The sequence below is a fragment of the Arvicanthis niloticus genome, chromosome 10 (assembly GCF_011762505.2).
Source record: "Arvicanthis niloticus isolate mArvNil1 chromosome 10, mArvNil1.pat.X, whole genome shotgun sequence".
In the NCBI taxonomy this organism is placed as follows: Eukaryota; Metazoa; Chordata; class Mammalia; order Rodentia; family Muridae; genus Arvicanthis; species Arvicanthis niloticus.
Genome location: NC_047667.1, coordinates 9,670,271 through 9,682,279, shown reverse-complemented (window position 1 = coordinate 9,682,279; position 12,009 = coordinate 9,670,271). Strand labels below are relative to the sequence as shown.

The 12,009-nt window shown below is 46.7% G+C and overlaps 1 protein-coding gene across 1 annotated transcript in view; it reads left to right on the top strand.

Moving 5' to 3' along the window:
• Cfap221 (cilia and flagella associated protein 221) overlaps positions 1 to 10,480 on the top strand; it is an 81,074-nt gene extending 70,594 nt beyond the window's left edge. The window contains exons 22-24 of the mRNA XM_034513415.2: positions 3,310 to 3,402; positions 8,333 to 8,428; positions 10,184 to 10,480. Coding sequence (XP_034369306.1) covers positions 3,310 to 3,402; positions 8,333 to 8,428; positions 10,184 to 10,292 — 298 coding nt within the window. The 3' untranslated portion in view covers positions 10,293 to 10,480. The remainder of the gene's footprint in view (positions 1 to 3,309; positions 3,403 to 8,332; positions 8,429 to 10,183) is intronic.
• The last annotated feature ends 1,529 nt before the right edge of the window (positions 10,481 to 12,009 follow it).

The window sequence follows — 12,009 nt, the reverse complement described above, 5'->3', positions numbered from 1 at the left end:
TCAATTAACAATCAAGAACTCCTTCCATATACACACAGGCATGTTCACAGACAAGCCTGATATAGATAGACCCATATGGTAGCTGGTGTGTAACTCAGTAGTAAAGTTCTTGTCTCACATCCTCACCCCTACAGTGGGGGGTGGGGGGGTGGGATTGACACATGTAATCATCAAGCTATATTGCCCTGGGTCTGGGGTTGCGTCTGGACTGCAGTGCGCCCAAGGTTAACATACATGGATTCCAAGTATTAAAAACCAGCCAATTCATTTTTCCAAAGTAACGTCCTTGGAAACATCTCCCAATGCTGTTGTTTTAGTGGGAAGTCAGGAAGAGGTTGTCGTGGCCTGGAATAGCCATGCATTAAACATGAAGGTCATGTCAATGGAAAGCTTTCTGCCACGGCTTCGTGCCCTCAGCTTCTGTGCCTGGATGCTCTGTTGGGTCAGTTTGTTCCTGCCATTGCATAATAGCTCAAAACTCAGGAGCAGGGCCCAGGCAGGGGTGCAGCTCAGCTCATAGGAAGTATGTAACAGCCTTGGGCTCCATCCCCAGCATTGTAGAAACTGGACAAGGTGGCACACATCTGTAACCTCAGCACAGAGAGGTGGAAGCAGGAGAGTCAAGAGTTCAAAGTCATCCTCAGCTACACAGTGAGTTCAAGGCCAGCCTGGGCTATATGAGATTCTTCTGCCTTAAAAGAAAAAAAATGTTTATTTTTCTACCATGTGTTTATATTGGTTGTTGGATTGATGGTCTCGTTGTTGTTTCTAAAAGCAGTTATAAATAATAATGGTAATTCTTTTTCTAAATTCTGTATTAATCCATTCAGGTGCTATAACAAAGTGCTATAGTCTCCATAGGTTAAAACAACATATACATCTCTCATAAGTCAGGCACTGGGCAGATTTTGTGTCTGGGCTTACTTCCTGGTTCCCAGACAGGGCCTTCTTTTCTATTTTTACTTATTTCTGTGTGCGTGTGCATGGTATGGTTACACTCAAGCCATATCACATATGTGGGGGACAGAGGACAGTTTTCAGGGGTCAGTCCTCTCTTCTCACCATAGGAGTCCCAAGAATCAAACTCATGACATCAGGTTTGGTGATAGGAGCCATCTTGCTGGCCCAGAAGCCTTGCTTGTGACCTCCCACAGATGGAAGAGTGCGGCTCTCCAGGGTTTCTTTTCTGAAGGCTCTACTCCTAGCTGTGAGACTGGGCTCTGATGAACCAATCGCCTCCCAGCACTTCTGTCTCCACACATTAACACATTAGGAGTGGGTATCAGGGACACAGGGGTTAGAAGGGGAGACCTTCAGTCTCCAGTAAGTTCTGCAAGTCCATTCATGAGCTTTCACCTTCAAAGCCATTTTGCTTGAATAAATGACCTTCAATTACGAGGTCACCCTTGGAGTCCTTTAACCCTGAGATTTATCTGTACATTGTTAAATCATGCAGCACGGCTGTCAAGCATTCACTTAATCCAGATCACTTAGGAATATTTTCACGATTTTTTTTTTTTAATCTTGGAGGGGAAGGAGCAGAATACAGTCATGTGGAGGTCAGAGGGAAGTTTCTAGGAGGCAGTTCTGGGCTCTCCAGCCTCTGGGTCATGGCCCTCTAGGCAGTGTCAGGGATGGGCTCCCTTTCACGGCATGTGTCTCAAGCTGGACCAGTTATTGGTTGGCCTCTCCCACAATTTCTGCACCACTTTTATCCCAGCACACCTTGTGGGCCGGACAAATTGTAGGTCAAAAGTTTTGTGTCTGGGTTGGCATCCCAGTCCCTCCACTGGAAGTCTTGCCTGGTTACAGGAAATGGCCTGTTCAGGCTCTACACCCCCCATTGCTAAGAGTCTTAGCTAGGGTCACCGGTATAGATTCCTGGGAGTTTTCATTGTCCTAGGAGATGACCCCCCCCATTACAGTTGTAACTCCCAGTACTGTCTCCCTCCACCTCCAAAACCTGATCCATTCTGTTCATCCCCTTCCCCACCAACCTGCAATGTATCTCCATCGCTCTCCCTCCCTTCCTCCTCCTTCCTCCCTCTGTCCCTCGTCCCATTCCTCCTTCCCCTGCTCTGTCCCTACATTCCTCCCCCAATCCTCTCCCTCCCCTTCTCTCTCTCCTCCCTCCACCCTCTCCCTATTTTTCTTACTTTTTTAAAAAAAGATTTGTTTGGTTTTTATTTTGTATGTGTGCTTGTTCTTGTGGGGGGAATGTGCCTGTGGTATCCAGAAGAGGGCTCCAGATCCCCCGGAGCTGGAGTTAGAGGTGGTTGTAAGCCAGGCATCATGGGTACTGGGAACTGAACTGAGGTCCTCTGGAGCAGTAAGGGCCCCTGAGCACTGACGTGTCCCATCCATCCTTCTTTTCTCTCTTCCCCTGTATTGTGACTATGGAATTCACTGTTTCTTAATCCCACTTTCTTGCTGATTTAATGAAATCTTCTCAATATGTAGAACATCCATGTGTTTCCCAAACTCAGAACTACACAAAAAGTTCTTTTAAAAACAATTCTCGCCGGGCAATGGTGGCACACACCTTTAATCCCAGCACTTGGGAGGCAGAGGCAGGTGGATTTCTGAGTTCGAGGCCAGCCTGGTCTACAGAGTGAGTTCCAGGACAGCCAGGGCTACACAGAGAAACCCTGTCTCAAAATAATAAGTTACATCTCTAGAGGCAAAGTGTTTGTCATGTAAGCATCAGGACAAGAGTTTGGATCCCCAGCACCCACGGAAGTGTTGGACAAGATGGATGGGGCTGTGCCTATAAGCCCAGCACACAGGAGGCAGAGACAAGGGAGTAAACTGGCTAGCTCGGCTAGCCAGATCAGTGAGACCTGGGATCATTGAAAGACCCTATCTAGATGTATAAGGTAGATAGTCCTCTGGGCTCCACTCACACATGCATACAGTCTACACCCACAGGTGCCTATACACATGCAAACATGCACACACATATCCACACACTACTTCTACATACCACACTACATATATAAATTCTAGGGTCTAAGGACGGAGCTCAGATAATAGGGTATTTGCCTAACATTCACAAAGTCCCGGGCACCATCCCCAACAGAGCATAAGCCAGGCATAGCAATGTGCCGTATGTAAGCCCAGCACTTGGGAGGTAGAAGCAGAAAGGTCAGAAGTTCAAGGCCATCCTCAGCTAAGTATGAGTGAGTTTAAAGCTTATGTGGCATACTTGAGACTCTGTGTCAAGACAAACAAGCAAACACAGCAAACCACACAGGGGCCAGCATGAGAGCTGATGCATGTGGTCCTTATTGCTTGTGTCTTCCTCCACAGAAGTGACTGGTACAGCCCCATGATGCTGCCCATAGATGTCCCCGCCCCACTGGAGGACTTACCAGAAGAAGACAGATTGGAAACTACTGAGCGGTATTTTTCTGATTTTCTTCTTGGGGCTTTTGGTATGTAAGCTGTTATGTTTTCCTCACTCTGAGGGATTGTGGAAGAGTGCACAGCACCCATGTGTCTACCCAAAAGGAGCAGGCAAGGCTGATGCCCAGCTGTACCACCAGGAGATGACACAGACGCTTCCCTCTCGGTGCAGAATAGACTATCCCGGATGTCTCAGATGTGAGGAGCGGGGAAGGCGGCTCAGGCAGTAATGTGCTTGACACACAAGCATGAAGACCAACTTCAGATCCTCAGCACACATACAGAAAGCCAGACTTGTGGTTGGAGAAATGGCTCAGCTGTTCAGAGCACTGGCTGCCACTGCAGAGTCTGTCATGTCCCAGTGGCAGTGCACAACTCCCTGTGGTTTCAGAGTGAGGGATCCAGTGCTGCTTTCTGGCCTCTGTGGGCACCAGGCACACACATGGCATGTACCATGCATGTAAGCAAACACTCATAACTGGAAGAAAAGAAAAAATCCAACCATGGTGGCGCACATCTGTAACCCCAGCATTGAGGCTGAGGTCATGGAGACCATCAGATCCTTGGTGCTTACAGGCTACAGGCTAGTCCGTCTGTCTGCTACAGGCTGAATCAGGGTCCTCCAGGTTCAGTGAGAGAGGAAAAGGGGAGAGAACACTAAAGGAAGACACTGACAGTGACCTCAGGATTCTCTGCATTCGCACAGACACATGTACAACACGGACACATATACCACACACACACATACACACACTCAAACATTCACACACACTCGTACACACAAGCATGCAGACACTTGCTCATACACTCATACACACTCACATACACACAAGAACTATAAACTAGAAGCAAGGTATTTGCATTTCCTTTTACAAATCGGAATCCAACAGCTGGAGAACGTGTATCCTTAAATCCAGCTAGAAACTCCACAGCAGAAGCGAGAGCAGGAGCCATGAGCCAAGCGTTTCTGTACCATGAGCCCCTTGGTGTGACATCCAAACACCTCGGGCATGTGTGCTGGCTATGCTACCTGTCACTGCCCTCTCTACACATGCTTCTTCTTTGTGGTCATCTCTCTCTCTCTCTCTCTCTCTCTCTCTCTCTCTCCCTCCCTCCCTCCTCCCCCTCCTTCTCTCCCTCCTTCTCCCTCCCTCTCCCCTCCCCCTCCCCCTCTGCCTCCCCCCCATCTCTCTGTGTATGTGTGTTTGCACATGCATGTGGAGACCTGAAGCCAATCTTTGTTGGTTTTCTAGGTACGTTTGTTGTTTAAAACAGGATCTTTCAGCTTACTAGTAAGGCTAGGCTGTTTGGACCCTGAGCTCAGGAACATACCTGTCTCTGTCTCTCTAGCACTGCCATCATAAGCAAGCATTACTATACCCTGGGGACTGATCAGGTCCCCATGCTTATGCTACAAGCACTTTATCGACTGCACCATCTCCACAGCCCTCGTTTTTTATTCTTAATCAACCCAAACTTTCCTGTTCTAAATGATACCATAAGTTATAGTGAAGCAAAGAGATTCTGATACCCCAACCACCGACAAGCATTCATCAGCGTCGTAGACCAGGATCCATGTCAGCCTGCTTGCTGAGCACAGGAAATGGTTTGTCCTCGCCAGGTGCAGTATCTCTTACCCAGTATGTACTCAAAAATAATAACTTGTGACAAACTCTATTTCTTTCTGCTATTAACATATACTACATTGATAGTTTTAGCACATTTGCATGCAAAATAATCAATTAGTGAGATGCTAAATACCCGAGGCATGTAGCCAATTCCTCTGACACCTGCCCACGTGCTCTGGGAGTTGGCACTACTTGGGCATGCTTGCTTGGAAGCAAGATCCACAGAGGAAGACTGAACATCTACCCAAAGCACAGTACAAGGCCCTTTCTCTTTTATTTTTTGAATATGTGTGTGTGCATGCATGTGTACGTGTGCATGTGTGTATATGTGTGCATGTGTGCACACAGAGTGTGTATGTATGTGAGTGAGTGCACATGTGCATGTGAATGTGCATGTGTGTGTGTGTGTATGTGTACTCACACTTGCCCCAAGTTCTCATGAGGTGATCAGAGGACAACTTGCAGGAGCCACTTTTCTCCTTCCACCATGTACGTCCCAGGGATCAAACTCAGATCTCCAGGCTTCACGGTAAGCATCTTACCTGCTGAGCTATTTCTCTAGCCCATTCGGGAGACCCTTTCTTGAGAGTGCTGCAGGCATGGTGGGATGGTCCCTATTTACTTCAGACTGAGAAAGAGTCCTGACTTGCCCTGCCTATTTAAGAAGAGAACAGACCCAAGCAGAACAAGCCCTTCCTCCCCTCATCACTGTTGTGACTCAGTTTCCTTCACCTTTGAAATGGGTACCCAAGGCATGGGAGTAGAGTAGCAGGATTAAGGAGGAAGCTAGTAATCAGAATATAGCATTTCCCAAGCATTAAGTGTACATCAGGCAGTGCTTGGCAAGCAGTGCCACTTCAGGCCCAGCCACAGTGAGGGCCTGTTGTTAATTACGTTCCTCCCTGGAGAGGGGGAAGCTGCTAACAGGGGCTGATGTTTACAGAGTGATAAGTGCTCACTCTCAACTACATGGCACTACCACAGCTTCCTGCAGGTTTGAAGGGTAGTGTGTTCACACCTCAGGGATTCACATGAGTGCATAGGTATATGTGTCCGTGTGTGGGTAGACATGTGGAGACCAGAGGTCAACCTGAAGTGTAGTTCCTTGGTCATTCTCTACCTTGTGTTTTCAGGCAGGGACTTGCACTGAACCTGGAACTCACCAAGTAGACTAGGCTGGCTGGCTGCAAGGTGCAGGCATCCACCTGCCTCTGCTTCCTCAGCACCAGGGTTACAAGCTCCTGCCACCACACCCAGCTTTTCTTACCTGGGTGCAGAGAATGTAATTCAGGTCCGCCTGCTCTCCTGGCAAGCACTTTCCCAACTCAGCCATTTTCCCCAGCCCTCGAGGACACTTTTCCTAACAGGATACTGCCAGGGCCACCTCTGTGCATGTATTACGGCTGGATAAGCCATTCCTGTGTAAATCCAAGCCTTGAAGGTATAGCTGCCTTCATTGCGCTTGGAAGCATTTCACTTGGACGTGGTAGAAATGACTATTTTTCCAAAATACCATTGACCTTTCCTTCTACAAACATAGAATATTTGAAGCCAGAGGCTAAATTTCCCAGCTCCTTTGCACCATATCCTGCCCTTGACTAGGCCTTTACAAATGGAGCATCTACAGATAATATGTAGGCTCCTCGTGAAGCTGCTTAACAAAGTAAGTAGCCCTCCTCCACACTCTCGGGCCCCACTCTCTCCAGATAAACCCCAAGAGGTCAGGGACCCAATTTAACCAGCCCAACAACAGGCCACAGGTCAACCAGCAACAACGGGCTATGCACAAACCTGGCTCACCACCTGTGTGTGAATAAAGTTTTGTTGTAACCAACCACACCTCTTCATTTGCATATTTCCCATGCTTCCTATGATGGTTGGCTTTGGTGTAAACTTGAGAGGATCTAGAATTATGAAAGAGGCAAACATCTGGGCATTTCTGTGGGGGACTTTCCAGATTGTGTTAACTGACGTGGATCCGATAAATATGGGGGGTATCATTCAATGCACTGGGGACCCAGGCTGAATAAAGGAGAGAGCTGAGCCCCAACATTCACCTCTCTCTGCATCCTGAGTGCAGATGCCATGTGACCAGCTGCCTAAAGCTCCTGCCACAACACCTCCCCCACCATGACGGGCTGAGCCCTTGACCTGGGAGCCAGAATCAGCCTAGCCTTTCCTCAGTCACTTCCATCAGGCATTTTGTCATAGCAATTCATAAGTTACTAATAAAGTCCTTTAGTGCCACATGGCAAAGCTGAGGAGTTAAAACTGAGACCCACAACCCACAGAGTCCTCAAAGAAAACAACCGCTGCTCTCATGATACTCAGTCGCTCTCATCATCACTGTGGCAAAGCACCCAAAAGGAACACCGTCAGAAGGGAAGGGGTTGCTCCAGCTCATGGTTTCAGAGGTCCATCCATGCTTGCCTGGATCCATTTCTTTGGGCAGGAAACAAAACAGAAACATAATGGAAACAGGAGCCTGTGAAGCTGAGAGGAGAGAGAGAGAGAGAGAGAGAGAGAGAGAGAGAGAGAGAGAGAGAACGAACTTGAATTTCTTTCACTATTTGGAAATAGACTGTTCACAAGGCGACCCAAACACAGAAAGTCATAAATGTCATCTGTCACATGCAGATTCTAACCCAGAGTGTACACATATACACATGGAAGCTGGTGTGGTGTGGGAGACACAGAGGACAGCAATGGGGAGTGAGGATGCATGACAAGACACATGGGACATGAACGAGGAATTAATCCAAGTAGGGTTGCACAGGGAGGACGCAGGGGTGACAGGAGGTAGGGGACACAGGAAGAGAACTGCCAAGGCACACTTTGTTCTAAGATGCCATAATGGTACCTAACACATTATATGATTTTTAAAAATAAAACTTTCAAAGAGATACACTGTTTGATTTCACAGCAGCTCTGGGCTTTCTAGCTCCCCTTGGTTTTAGCTCTATTTTCATCCCATTGTGTCCAGAGGATGTCATCAAATGAATCCCAGCTTTTGAACCCACTTGAGCCTCTCTACTGTAGAGACATGGGATGAAGGCTGAGAGCCTCAAGGGATAGACATTCACCTGTGACCCCCTTTTAAAAACAGCTCTTTATAAATACCCATCCCCTCGGCCAGCACCATCGGGGGTGGAGGCAGTTCGCCTGCCCTCTGCTTCTCTGCACATGGATGCAGCAGCAGCTCTGGGAAACTCAGGGCTCCCAGATGCTCTGATAGTTCATCCTGTTTTTATGCTGAGAAGGAAAAAGCCATTCCCATGCTGCATCTTCTTCCTTTCCAGAGATCTCTGTGATCAGAGCATAGAAGTCATGCTGACGCCAGAAATGATCCAAGTGGAATTCCCCATTCTGACCCACAGGGACTCCAAGAAAGAGAAGTAAGTGGACACTTCTGCCCAGGATAAGACCTGTCCTAGGTGGAAGTTAAAAATATCATAATGTCTGAATCTAAGTGTGCCCAGCATTGAAGGAGGCATATCCCCAACACTTCAAATATTCAAATACATGGCATCCTCTTTCAAATGCTTTAGCACAAAACCTTTAAAAGCTGAATCCACAGGGCTGGAGAGATGACTCAGTGGTTAAGAGTGCACACTGCTGTTGAAGACTTCCCAGCACTCACACCTGCCTGTGGTTCCTGGAGATCCAATACCCTTCTCTGGCCCTTTGGGCATCGCATACACACACACACACACACACACACACACACACACACACACACACACTTTGCTTAAAGAGCAATAAAATATTTTTAAAACTTGCATCCAGTCAGTAAATGCCTACTGGGCAAGTGTAAGAACCTGAATTTGATCCCCCAGAACCTATGGTTTGTGTTGGTTTGTTTTTTTCAAAGAGGAAAACTGGACAGAATGGGACATGCCTTTAATCCCAGCACTTGAAAGATAGAGGATCTGTGTGAGTTCAAGGCTACCCTGGTCTATATAGTGAATATCAGAACAGCCAGGGCCACATAGAGAGACCCTATCTCCAAAAAAGAAGAAGAAGAAAAGAAGAAGAAGAAGAAGAAGAAGAAGAAGAAGAAGAAGAAGAAGAAGAAGAAGAAGAAGAAGAAGAAGAAGAAGAAAAGGCATGATAATGTATGCCTGTAATCTCAGCACTTGGAGAGGCAGAGAGAGGCAGGGGGATTTCTGGAGCTGGCTGGCCAGCTTTACTGAATTAGTTATCTCCAGGTTCACTGAGAGACCCTGCCTCAAAAAAATAAGACAAAGAACTTCCAAGGAAGATACCTGATGTGAGACTCTGTCCACACACACATACGCGCACACACGCACATGCACATACACATATGCAAACACACACACACACATACACACATGCACACACACACACTCATATGGACACAAATGTGCACTCAACAGACCCACATAAACACACCCATGGATACAAACACAGCTATTGCTGACAATTGAGACTGTATCTTGTAGGATCCATGTGACTGGCTTCTTGTCACCCTCACAGTGTTGCAAGGTGACAAGGATGACCAGAATAAGAGGTAGAGACTTCCATTCAGAACTCACCCATGTAGCAGACTATATAGCTGAGACCCAAATCCACTTCTAGTCACGTAGGAGCTGAAGGTTCTCAATGGTTAATAAATTACTGCTAAATATAATTACAACCTCTTTTCTATATTAAAGCAAAATTTTCCAATCTTCATGGGATATCAGGGTAATTTGCATGGTTTTTGAAAAGTTTATTTACTTGGTGAGTGTGTGTGTGTGTGTGTGTGTGTGTGTGTGTGTGTGTGTGTGTGTGTGTTGGTTCTCTCCTCCTATGATGTGTGTCTTAGGAATCAAAACCCCATATCATCAAGGCAAGGCACCAACTACTTTTACTCACTGAGTTCCCTCCAGCTTCTAAATTCTTTAAGTATATTTATTGATTGATTTTGTATGCATGAATGTGTATATATGTATGGGCCTTCATGTATCATGGTAAACAGGCATGTGGAAGCCAGAGGACACTCGTCTCTCTCCTTTTACCATGTGGTTACCAGGGATGGAACTCAGTTCATCAGCCTTAGGGTAGCGTTTACCCACAGACCTATCTAGCTGGCTTGACTTTCATGTTTTAGTATCTCCATATATCCTTATTGTGTTTCCAATATCCAGGGATTTCAAAGACTCATCCCAGGTACCTGAAAAGGGGGGAGAAAGGTTGCAGGAGGAGATGAAGAATCTGCGAAGCAAAGCTCTCAACACATACCTGATTCTAGAATAAAACCCACTGGTGTGTCCTCTGCTCTCTCTGCCTTCGAAGGTCACTGAGGTCTTCTGAGTCCATTTACATTCAAGCCACTTTTGGAACTAAAGTTTCTAGAGACAAGAATTGAAATGCAGATACCTTGCTTTAAACTATATATATATTTTTTTCTTTCTGAAAATAAAGATATACTGTTATGATGGCCATGCTGGGAGATTCTTAGTGGAAGCCTTTGTGCTAGAATGAAGCCTTCTTGAACAAGCCAAGAGTCAATGTGACAAGAGCCAGTGGCCTGGGGCTTGGGAGAAGGCTCAGTCAGTTAAGTGTTTGCCTTACAAGCATGAAGACCTGAATTTGATCCCAAGAACCCATGTAGAACATTGGTATAAAGGTACACACTTCTAATTCCAGTGTTGGTTGGCAAGAGACAGAGAAGTGGGGTCTCAATGGCCAGCCAGTCTAGCCTACTTGGTGAATTCTAGGCTAGTGGGAGACCTTGTTTCAGAAAACAATGTGGACACCTGAGGTAAGCCTCTATCTTCCAAACACACACACACACACACACACACACACACACACACACACACCAAGAGACTAAGACCCAGGCTCCTGTAGTTCCTTCTGGGAGTCTTTTGTGGTGTCTGATGGATTGGGAGGGATCTGACTTCCCACCTCTGCCCAGAACTTCTCTGGTACTTTGGCCTTAGCCACCACTCTCAGGAAAAGCCACGTGGGTAAGAACACTGGCTCCCGGAGTAGGAGTAGCTGTGCTGGTAGCAGAACCTGGCTAGCACTGGCACTAGGATGGCCATTGTGAGACAACTAGAACTCACAGCATACTGGAGAACAGCTGGACAGTATCTGGAACTTAACGGAACTCCCAGAAGCACATGGGGGAAGTCATTGCAAAGATACCAGGAATCCTGGTAGCCAAGTCTTTTAATTGTGTTTGTCAATGAGACACCATTCATATGTGCAGGTAAGGATGGTTGATGGTGCTTGGGTTCTGTCATACACATAATTATCCAATTGTAATTGGATGTTGTGGTAACTTAAATATACTTGGCCCAGGGAGTGGCACTATTTGGAGGTCTGGCCTTGTTGGAGGAAGTGTGTCACTGTGGGTGTGACTTTAAGACCCTCCTCCTCCTTACCATGTGGGAGCCAGTCTTCTAACAGGCTTCAGATGAAGATGTAGAACTCTCAGCTCCTCCTGTACTATGCTTGCCTGGATGCTACCATGATCCTGCCTTAATGACAGTGGACAGAACCTCTGAACCTGTAAGTTAGCCCCAATTAAATGTTGTCCTTATAAGAGTTGCCTTGGTCATGGTGTCTTTTCACAGAAGTAAAACCCTAACTGAGACAGGTGTATTCTGTTCCCTTGTATGTATGTTTGTGTGTGTGTGTGTGTGTGTGTGTGTGTGTGTGTGTATGCATGCATGCATGTATTATGCAATTACTTACTTGTCTTGTTGCTGCAACAAAATACCCAACAAAAGTGACTTAAGGAAAGGTTTCATTTTGGCTCATGGTTCCAGTGACTAAAGTCCAACATGGCAGGAAAAACATGCCATCAGGTGAGGAAGACATGGTGGCAGGAGCATGAGGCAGCTGGTCACATGGCATACACAGTCAGGAAGCAGAGAGAGGAATGCTGGTCCTCAGCTGTTGCTAGTCTTTCTTAGACCTGCTGTAAGGGTCAGAAAATCGCGGAAGGAAGACCCCAGACTCA